Here is a 10,936-nt window from a genome sequence, read left to right as displayed (position 1 = left end):
GAATATAAATATGTATGTGATTGTCAGGTTTGTGTTTCTCCATCGACGACAGGATTCTCATGAGCTGATGAGCTGACCAGAGACCAGAGGAACCAGAGACCGGAAACCAGAGGAACCATGAACCAGGAACCGGAGGAACCAGAGCCCAGAGGGATCAGAGACCGGAAACCAGAGGAACCAGGAACCGGAGGAACCAGAGCCCAGAGGAACAAGAGGAACCAGGAGAACTGGTGATGAAACTATTTTTTACACACATTTTTTACAGATTTACACCTTCACCAGACATTAAATCTGCTTCATTCATCCATTCATTCATCACTTTAAAGACAGAGTGATGGAGTAATGGCAGAGATTGATATTTTGTTTAACTGTCTGTACCCACCTTTGGCCACTAGATGGAGGTATAACACTTCTTACTGATGCACTGACGCTTCCTTCTATCTCTTACATACTGTTACTTTAATAACATGCAGGATTTTCTTCTTCTTTTTCATTTATTTTCCTTTCTCATCTTTGAACAGGAGAGGGCAGCATCACAACTCTCTGTGCAGCCTGACCTATTACTGAAAGAAAAGGAAATTTAAGAATCAACTTTAATTGAACATTAACCATATTTCCCATGGATACCATGGATCACCAGTAGGAGGCGCTAAACACCTGCTGGTGCATCGCCAGTGTATTCACAGGGATTCACATGATGAAGTTTCTTTACTTTTCCACTTCAAATAATCAAAACTTACTGATTTACTGTTGTGTTATTGTTTCAACAAGAGAATTGTTTAGACAACAACGAACATTAAAACGTAAATTAAAGCTTATAATAAACAGTGCAGACGTCAGGCTCTAATGTTTGTGTTGAACTTTAGAACCAAAGCAATCATGGATTCTTTGTTCCTCGACACAATGCCTCTGTGTCTGTAAGTATTTGAAAGGCTGCAGGAGCTACAGGAGCTACAGGAGCTGTAGGAGCTACAGGAGGTGCAGGAGCTACGGGAGCTGCAGGAGCTACAGGAGCTGCAGGAGCTACAGGAGCTGCAGGAGCTACAGGAGGCATGCTGCAGGAGCAGGAGCTACAGGAGGTGAGGCTACAGGAGCAGGGCTACAGGGCAGGAGCTTACAGAGCTGAAGGATCTGCAGGAGCAGGCACAGGAGGGAGGTGCAGGAGCTACAGGAGCTACAGGAGCTGCAGGAGCTAGGAGCTACAGGAGCTGTAGGGGGAGGTGCAGGAGGTACAGGAGGTGCAGGAGCTACAGGAGGGAGGTGCAGGAGCTGCACATGAGGTGCAGGAGTTGTAGGGCTACATGAGCTGAATGATCTGCAGGAGCTACAGGAGCTGCAGGACCTGTAGGAGCTACAGGAGGTGCAGGAGCTGCAGGAGCAGGACAGCAGCTACAGCTGCAGGAGCTGGAGCAGGAGCTACAGGGCTGCAGGAGCTACAGGAGCTGCAGGAGCTACAGGAGGTACAGGAGCTGCAGGAGGTGCGGGAGCTGCAGGAGCTGGCAGGAGCTACAGGAGCTGCTGCAGGGCTACAGGAGCTGCAGGAGCTGCAGGAGCTGCAGGAGCTACAGGAGGAGCTGGAGAGGGAGGTACAGGAGCTGCAGGAGTGCAGGAGCTGCAGGGCTACATGAGGTGCAGGAGCTACAGGAGCTGAAGGATCTGCAGGAGCTACAGGAGCTGCAGGAGCTGTAGGAGCTGCAGGAGGAGGCTACAGGAGGTACAGGAGCTCTACAGGGAGCTTGGGAGCTGCAGGAGCTGCAGGAGCTACAGGAGCTACAGGAGGAGCAGGAGCTGCTGGAGCTGCAGGAGGAGCAGGAGGTTTTCTGTGTGGAAAGCAGTTTTTAGTAAGTCAGTAAAGTTTATGCTTCGCAGTAAAAGCAGAAACATAAACATGCAGCAGATTTAATGCTTTAAAAGTGAAAACCTGGAGACGTGAAGATTTAGACACTGATGAACATTAAAGAATCAAAAACAACAGCAGATTCTGAAGACTGATGAAGACTGATGAAGACGGACGAGACAGAACCGGCTAACGCTAGCTCTAACTATGATGGACAGGATCAAAGGCAGCAGAACGGTCCAGTAAAACAAGGACTGAGGTTTCACGGCAGCTTCAGCAGAACTTTATTTTCCTCCAGGAACTCAGAAGATGTTGGACATGAATAAGAGCTTGGAAATTGGCCTTTAGTTTTTGGCTTTGTGATGAGCGTAACATGATGGTGGTAGGTCCCGGTGTGCTCCTCTTCTTGTTGTACACGCTCTCCAGTTTGTTTGTGAGTTCCCGCTGTTAGACTCTCCAAGGATCTGCGTCCGAGACAAGTTACACGTGGTATCTGAGATTCTGTGAGTCAGATAAATGTTTGCAGTCTTGTACGCGTCACTGTAGAAAGACGCCATCCGGTCTGCACGGTGCAGTGTCGGAGAAACACCTGGAACACATCTGGATCGCTGGTGTTTTTCTTCCTTCAGGTGCAGCAGCAGATTTTTCCGTCCAGGTTCAACAACTATATGTGTGAGAAATCTTGGAATCATCAGTTGAGAGTGAAAGACTGATAAACAGAGTCAGTCAGACATCGACAGGCGACCGGGATGGTTTGATTTTCAGCAGCAGAGACGTGAGATCCTGGAGGATCACAGAGTTAACAGATGTCAGTGAGAATCGATCGTCGATCGAAAAGGAGGATTTATTTTATGAGAAGAGAGGATACTGGGTCCTAGCTTTACTCTCTAAACCTCTGTGCTCACAGTGTCCAGCAGAGGGCAGCGTTACCTCGGCCTGTCCCGATCCGCAGTAGAAGAAGGAAGTAGCTGCTGTTCCACTTGCAATGATCGTACTTGTGGACTCCCGTGCTTGGCGAGTTTGTGCTCTGGTCGTACATCCTTGGGTATTGAGAAACTAGCGCCTCCTATTGATGATCCACCTGTCGTTTTTTAGTCAGGCTTCCTTCTTCTTACGGACGATAGGTGAAGAGTTGATGGTGTAGAAAGAAAGCCTCTGACACAGGACTCAGGCTTCAGACCGAGCTCTGCAGGAGCAGGGGCCATGCTTTTAAAAGTTCTCTGACATCATCCTATACCTCACATTTGCCCATTTTAGGTATTCTATCTTTGACCTCTGTTGTGAACAGAGGTGATGCATCTAAACCCCACAAAATAACCCTCTTTTGCTTCTCAGTGCAATGAAATGCACATCTTTAACACATTCAAGACAGAAATTAGCTGTGTTAATGTGTTCATCTAAGTTCATATACTTCACACCACTGGCATAAAAGCCCTCTGTTATCCACTGGACTTTCATTTTCAGTGAGAACGAGCTGAACGTCAGAAAAGCATGAACATCTGTCATCGCTCTGAAGATAACGTTTGCTTCATGAAAACATTTGATTTGCCCCGTCAGTCACTTCCTCCTGTTTTCATGAGTGAATGAAACTGTGGCAACGCTGTTTTTCATGATGAAGGTGAAACAGTGAGGTTCATGTTCACGCAGGTGTGCTCTCCTCCTGTTTACTTCTATTCCACTGTGGCTTTTGTCACTCTTATAAATACTCGCAGCAACATCTGTGATGTGCAGAGACGCTGAGACGTCGTGTTTTCTGTCGACGCTTCACCTGCGAATGTTTCATGTTGGTTTTATTGTTCTCGTGTCAATGACAGTGATCAGTCTGCAAATATCTGAGTGTTCAGGGATGTTGTGGTTCTTGTGGTTCGGTTCACTGTGGCTCGGTTCCGCTCCGTCCCCGCTGCTCGTGGGTCTGGTGGGTCTTGGGTTCGGATCACAGCTGGTTCAGGCCGTGGCTTGTTCCCGCTGGGAGACGCCTGGCGCCGCGGGTCTGTTCCAGGACGGGGACGTCGTCATCGGCGGTCTCTTCAGCCTTTATTACCAACCTCCAGCTTTAGATCATGACTTCTCTCGGCTGCCGCTCTACAAACCTTGCACCAGGTCAAACGGTGACTGTTGAATGTTGAAGTTAAATGTTGTGAAACACAAGACTAACCGAGGTTCTTCTGTCTCCCCTGTGCTCTCAGACTGCAGGCTCTTCCATTACAGTACATATATGCCATGGTGTTTGCACTGGAAGAAATCAACGAGAGTGTGAAGCTGCTGCCAGGAGTGAAGCTGGGTTATCACATTCACGACAGCTGTGCTCTTCCCCTCTGGGCTTTACGAGCCGCTCTGTCGCTGGTCGGAGGAAACAGCAGCAGCTGCAGTTTTTCAGCCGCGACTGACGGAGGAAAGAAAAGTGGAGAAAAGCCGGGTAAAAAACATGAATGCTTTACTGTCACTGAGCACACGGCGAGGGTCTGTCCAGAGCTTGATTATTATAGGATGCACATTTATGAAGGCGATGAAGGACACGATCTTTGGTTCTCTTGAGAAGAAGCGGTTTCTGAGCGTTAATGATTCTGTCAAATCAAAGAAATGCTTAGTTGTACAGAACCGAATCACGACATACGTACACGTTATCTCACGGCAGTTCAGACAGAAACAATACTGCAGAGAGAGGAGAGAATGTCTCAGGTCACACATGCTGCGATTCATTCAAACACTCAACTCTTCAGAAGAGTCTGAGCAGGAAGAGAATCTTTTAATCTGAACTGATCTGATCCAACAGGCTGAAAACTCAGAGTTTTCAACGAGTGAATCAGGATTTTAATGACACAGTTTTTCTCTTATTCCTCTTTTGGCTCCATTCACTCAGCTGTTCTGTGATGTTTGATCATGTTATCAGGTGATCAGGCTGTTCCTCTGATCATCGGCGGCGACTCGTCAATAACAGCTATGATTCTCTCCAGACTCCTGGGGCCGCTCGCTGTGCCTTTGGTGAGTTTCTATATTCAACTCTTTGTTTGCATTTTTGTATTTTGTGTTAAAGTGAGGCTGCAGGTGCTGGATGTTTCTAATGGTTAGTTTCATGTAATCAGTGAAAAGTGAACAATGTCTCACTGTCAGTGAAAGACAAGAAATGTTGAATTCATTCTTTGGTGAGAAGCTTTTATTGGTCGTTGGTGCAATAACACTGACTTTATTATAAAGATCAAAATGTCACATTTATTGTAAACTGCAGCAACGACATTGATAGAAAACTCAACAACCCAGAGCTGAAGTTCAGATTTGTGTGTGAGTGTCTTTTTCAGCTGAGCTACACGGCCAGCTGCCCGTGTCTGAGTGACAGGAGCCAATTTCCAAACTTCTTCAGGACCATGCCCAGCGACATTTACCAAGCACGAGCCATCGCGCAGCTTGCTATCAGCTTAAACTGGACATGGATTGGAGCTGTAGTGGCAAAAAACAGTTATGGCCTCATGGCGATAAAGGTGTTTCCACTGCAAATGTTACAGCATGTGTGTAAGAAACATGCACACGTGAGACTTTCCATTTTTAAATTCCAACTGCATTAATCAGATTTTTCAGGAGGAGACTCGAGGAGCAGGAGTGTGTTTGGCATTCGTGGAAACTCTCCGCAGAGAGAATATTGTGAGCGATGCCACACACGCGGCACTTGCCATTCAAGCCTCGACTGCAAAGGTGATTCTGATCTTCACCTGGTACACAGATGTGAGGGAACTGTTCCAGCAGCTGGACGCCAGGAATGTGAGACGCACACGGAATCTAGGAATCGGTCGAACTCTGCTCTTTGAGAAAAGTCACAGATAACTGTAAAGATTTTGTTGTCACTGCAGGTGACTGACAGGCAGTTTCTGGCCAGTGAGGCGTGGAGCACCAGTGGGGATCTTCTCCAACATCCTTCCTCTTCTAAAGTGGCAAGTGGGGTCCTGGGAGTGGCCATTAGGAGTTCAGCTATACCTGGATTTGAAAAGTATCTCAGAAATCTCAGCCCATCTCATCGTCCAAATGATAAGTTCTTACGAGAATTTTGGGAGAATGTGTTTCTCTGTGGTCTTAAAGACTCGGCTGCTGCTAACAGGCTGCCTCCGTGCAGCGGCACAGAGTCTCTGCAGACGGTGCACAATCTTTTTACCGACACATCTCAGCTAAGAGTGACGTATAACGTCTACCTGGCTGTTTACGCCGCAGCCCACGCTCTTCACAGGCTTCTCTCGTGTCCTGACAGTAAGAGTCTTCCTGGAAACAGCAGCTCCACCTGCTCCGTTCCAAAACACATCAAACCCATGGAGGTAAAATCACTTCTGTTTCTCACTGTGCAATTTTCACACCCCACTTTTCCACATTTCCCATTGTGGTTGTGTTGATGCTTTCAGGTCCTACAGCACTTGATGAAGGTGAACTTCACTACACCACAGGGGGAAATGTTTTATTTTGACGGAGCTGATGTTCCAGCAAAGTACGACCTCGTGAACTGGCAGAAAACTCTCGGAGGGAAACTCAAACTTGTCCTGATTGGTCGCGTAGATGGATACGACCTCCAAATGAATGAGTCAGCAATTCAATGGAGCACAGGGTCCAATCAGGTGATCCTGACTCGGGCCAACGTCCAAACATCTAATGAATAAAATGCTTATGATTTACTTGAAAATATGTTGTTTTTGTTCAGGTTCCTGTTTCAGTTTGCAGTGAGCGCTGTCGTCCAGGAACCAGAGTGGCCACAAGGAAAGGAGAACCAGTCTGCTGCTTTGACTGTCTCCCGTGTACTGAAGGAGAAATAAGCAACACAACTGGTGAGGAAATCACAGCATATGATCCGCACACACCAGCTGTGTGTGTGTGCTACGTTTCAGAAGGTTTCACAAACACAAGCTAAGAATCACATGTTTTAATGTAAAATCACTCGTCCAGACTGCGTTCAGGAAACGTGGAGCTGCATGGTCCAGTGAACAGCAGCAGCTGTGTTGTATTTGGCACATGCAGGCGCTGGTTTGGGCAGCACCCACTCATGGACCAGATGAAACTGACTCCAGCTCCTCCCACAAACACTCATGTATAATGTATTCATTGAGTTTCCTGTTTCCTGTGCCAGGTTCTCCTCACTGTGAACCTTGTCCACCTGAGTTCTGGTCCAATTCTGACAGAACCGCCTGCGTCCCTCGCCAGCTGGACTTCTTGTCCTTCAATGAAACCTTGGGTATAACACTAACTACAGTTGCTGTGTTTGGTGTCACGGTGACAACAGCTGTGTTTGTGGTTTTTCTTTACTACCGTCAAACACCGATGGTAAGATCCCAGTAACAGCAACAACACTCATCATCTTTGGTTTGCAGTTATTTTAGTTTGAACATAAAACATGTGAATGTCTTTTCAATATCAACTCTTTATTGTAGGTTCGAGCCAACAACTCTGAGCTGAGCTTCCTGCTTCTTCTGTCTCTGAAGCTCTGCTTCCTCTGCTCTCTGGTCTTCATCGGTCGTCCGTCAGTCTGGTCTTGTCGTTTCCAGCAGGCAGCCTTTGGCATCAGCTTTGTTCTTTGTGTTTCCTGCCTTCAAGTCAAAACCATGGTGGTTCTGGCAGCCTTTCGCTCGGCTCGTCCTGGAGCCGAAGCCTTGATGAAGTGGTTTGGTCCAGGTCAACAGAGAGGAAGTGTCTGCTTCTTCACCAGTATACAGGTCAGTGTTTCTTTTTAATTGTATCTCGTTACACATTTTCATGAGCCTGACTTTGTGCTGTTTTTGTTTCATCAAGGTTCTCATCTGTGTCATTTGGCTCTCAATCAGCCCACCGGTTCCTCAGCCTGACCTCGATGTGCCTGGTTTGAAGGTGACGCTGCGATGTGCCATGGCCTCGGTGGTGGGCTTCTCTCTGGTTCTGGGCTACATCGGCCTCCTCGCCTGCACCTCCCTCCTCTTGGCTTTTCTCGCTCGGAAACTCCCCGACAACTTCAACGAGGCCAAACTCATCACCTTCAGCATGTTGATCTTCTGTGCAGTCTGGGTGGCGTTTGTTCCCGCCTACGTCAGTTCTCCTGGAAAATATGCAGTTGCTGTGGAAATCTTTGCAATTATTGCCTCTAGCTATGGTTTGCTTTTCTGTATCTTTGCTCCAAAGTGTTTTATCATTCTTTTAAGGCCCGAGAAAAACACCAAGAAATACCTGATGGCCAGGTAGCAGAGGAAACTATGCCTTTGTTTATGATTGTGAGTCATCACATTTATCAATTCCATATGCATTTCAGTCACCATACTTTAAAAGTACTGTAATTACGTGTCGAGTATAGATTTATATTCATAACCTATTGGAGTTAAATCATAGCCCTTTTTTACTTCAGTGTTTCACATTTGTACAATTTCACAAACATTGCACAGCAAAAGAAAAATACCATCAATAAACAAATAAAAATAACATTCATGATGTTCTGTTTCTTTTCTGTTTGAGTTTTAATTCTAAATTCTGACAGAGATCAGATCAAACTTACAAACTACTAATTTGTTCAAAAAGTCCCAGAAATAAGAGGCCCCTCCCTCGTCTGCAGAAGATATTTAGAGCGATAGAACAATTCATTTGTGCTGGACTTCACCTTTTATTCTTGTAAGGGTTTGAACACCTGTTCACTTATGACATGAAGGAAACGTTCACCGTTTTGTGGTTCGGCACCTTAAAACCTTCAAGTGTAGAATAATAACTGCTTTCTAAGCCACAGGGCCGGTTCTACACAGGAATATATTAGTGGGCTCTCAAATCTAAAGCAAGCTTTTTTGTGTTTGGAATGTTGCCGGTACAAGTTGTATTTAAGCATGGTGCACTTTCACTTTCATCGGCAAGTTAAAGTAAATATGTAGCGACAGCTTCTCCTTGTGGTTCCAAACCACAGTCTATAACAGTGTTTCCCAAGCCTGGTCCTCAGGGAACACGGCCCTATGGTCTCTTCTAATGTTTCAAACCAAAAGAAAAACTGGATTAAACTGAACAACTGAGACATGTTTGTTTCCAGTAGAGATCTCAAGAAGAAAACTGTTTTTGTAATTTACTGACGTACTTGATATCTCAGTAATAAATGAATAATAAAATCAAACCTCTCATAAAAACAGAGATGACGAAATAATGGTCATATTTACATATCATGGTAAATTGATTGAAGGTGCTTGAAAAGAAAGAAAAGCAATGAGATAAAAGGATAAACAGATAAAATGATAAAAGGGTAAAAAGGTAAAAAGATGGCCTCACATAAAAGGAAGTCTATAAAAATGAGTTTTAAGAAGAGATTTAAAAGATGACACTGATCAAGCCTTATCTCCACGGGCAGGCCGTTCCAAAGCCGAGGCGTTCTGACGGAGTAAGCGCGGTCACCCTTGGTTTTGAGCCTCGGCCTCAGAACAGTTAAGAGAGACCCACCTGCGGATCTAAGGCTGCGACCAGGCTCGTATGGGGTCAGCAAGTCTGTGATGTTTTCAGTGGCTAGACCTTGATGAGCCATAAAAGTGATCAGTAAAATCTTAAAATCAAGGGAGCCAGTGGAGCCAGTGGAGTGAAGATTGGATTAATGTGATGCCGTCTGTTAAAACCGGTGAGAAGCCTGATGATTGATTTATGAGTTGCAGTAATCTAAACGGGAGAATGAGGAGAATGGGAGAATCTGACTGGTAGAGCGACTCAAGGAGCCTGGGGCTGTTTCTGCTGCTCGGACACTGGTCGAGCTAGTGGTTTAAGATCACAATTAACCAATAGTCGAGCTGTGAACAGATGCTGGGGGGATCATTTCATAGGGAAACGTCAACGTGAGGGTTGCACACGATGACATCTGTTGGTTTTCGTAGAACATTAGATAACATCTACTGGGGTCGTAAACATTAGGTATGGTATTTGTTCTTGTTGTAACTTTGATGTTTCTGTATAAATAGTGAAGCTTTCTGGAAGAAAGAGATAGAACATTTAGACCATCCATTCTGATCAGGGTCCCATTTTTGGTCTCCAAAAGTAGGGCTACTCCATACCACCCTGCAGGTAATGGAAGATTAGAGAGGATGAATCAAACCCTGCTTGCCATGCTCCGTACTCTGGAGTAGCTTGCCTGAATTGTTGCAAGCTTACAACAACACAGTACATTCGGCCACCGGTTTTGCTCCAACTTACCTTATGTTTGGCCGGCATCTCAGACTCCCAGTAGATGTTGGGTTGGTGGTTGTCCAGGAGAAACCAAACAGTGGGCTGGGGGACCATCATCAGAAGATGAAATATGCTTATGATCTGGCACACAAAAAGATGACCGCAACTGCTGAACAGACAAAACGTTGCTATGACCAGAAAGCTAATGCTACCCCTCTGTTGATAGGTGAGCGGGTGTGGGTTCGAAATCGAAACAGGCAGGGCCAAGGGAAGCTGCATGGAGGTTGGGACCACGAACCTCACATTGTACTAGAAACTGTGGGAGACTGAGAACTGGTGTACAGGGTAAGGCCAGAGGGGGGGAAGGGAGAAAGTCTTACACAGGAACTGTGTACAGGTTCCCTGCCACAACCACAATCCCCTGCCCCACAGCTGACTGGACAGAGAGAGGGACTGAATTGCCTATGTTGTATTGTGTTCCTGCCATCAACATGCCTGCAGATAACAACGAGGGACCAGCGCGACGGTCCTCTCGACTGAATCGGGGGTGCCACCAGAGCTCTATAGACTGTAAGGGGCCATTGCAGGGACTGCTATCGTAAAGCCGTGGGGTGTCAGTTTTTTGTGTTATAGGTTTTTATTATTTTGTTTAGTTTGTTGGGATTTAAGGATATTTGTTATTTTACATGTTGTGTTGTGTTTTTACAGATTTGATTGTAGTTGTGCTATGTTTTCTCCAACTGACTGTGAACTATCCACAGACCTGCCAATAGCAGTCTGATTAGCAACGAGCCACAGGTGGTGGTGAGCAGGAGAGCAACCTTTTATATTTCAGACACGAGTGCACGCCAGGAGACGACCGGCCGCCGAAGAGACCACCCGCAACTGAAGCGACTCCAGCCCAGAGAAGTGTGTGCGTGTCGCTTGGAGCGCCGAACGGGAGAGCAGAAGGCTGGCTGCGTGGCCAGGTGGAGTAAAGACAGC

At 46.3% G+C, this 10,936-nt stretch overlaps 1 protein-coding gene across 3 annotated transcripts; it reads left to right on the top strand.

Moving 5' to 3' along the window:
* Window positions 1-75: 75 nt before the first annotated feature.
* On the top strand, window positions 76-8,251 carry LOC122761965 (extracellular calcium-sensing receptor-like). 3 transcript variants are annotated; one of them, XM_044017163.1, is made up of 11 exons: window positions 76-230; window positions 4,024-4,253; window positions 4,728-4,819; window positions 5,134-5,313; window positions 5,402-5,590; window positions 5,680-6,135; window positions 6,220-6,429; window positions 6,513-6,636; window positions 6,936-7,129; window positions 7,237-7,518; window positions 7,595-8,251. In XM_044017163.1, exons 2-11 carry the CDS (start codon window positions 4,058-4,060, stop codon window positions 8,015-8,017), a joined length of 2,346 nt encoding a protein of 781 aa, XP_043873098.1. In that variant the 5' UTR covers window positions 76-230; window positions 4,024-4,057; the 3' UTR covers window positions 8,018-8,251. The 3 variants fall into 3 exon arrangements, with proteins under 3 accessions (XP_043873098.1, XP_043873097.1, XP_043873096.1); XM_044017162.1 differs by lacking the exon at window positions 76-230 and adding an exon at window positions 3,548-3,937 and having other exon boundaries at window positions 7,627-7,717; XM_044017161.1 differs by lacking the exon at window positions 76-230 and adding an exon at window positions 3,549-3,937.
* The last annotated feature ends 2,685 nt before the right edge of the window (window positions 8,252-10,936 follow it).

This window comes from Solea senegalensis, unplaced genomic scaffold (assembly GCF_019176455.1).
Source record: "Solea senegalensis isolate Sse05_10M unplaced genomic scaffold, IFAPA_SoseM_1 scf7180000015120, whole genome shotgun sequence".
NCBI lineage: Eukaryota > Metazoa > Chordata > Actinopteri > Pleuronectiformes > Soleidae > Solea > Solea senegalensis.
The sequence above is the reverse complement of the archived record's forward strand: the minus strand, read 5'-3'. Positions and strand labels throughout refer to the sequence as shown.

Bases quoted from the DNA above. Each gene is read 5' to 3' on its own strand.
- LOC122761965 (XM_044017161.1), top strand. From the start codon at position 3,561: ATGTGCAGAGACGCTGAGACGTCGTGTTTTCTGTCGACGCTTCACCTG. The intron at 5,314-5,401 runs GTGTTTCCACTG...TGCATTAATCAG, and splicing joins ATGGCCTCATGGCGATAAAG to ATTTTTCAGGAGGAGACTCG. The intron at 6,637-6,935 runs GTGAGGAAATCA...TTCCTGTGCCAG, and splicing joins AGAAATAAGCAACACAACTG to GTTCTCCTCACTGTGAACCT.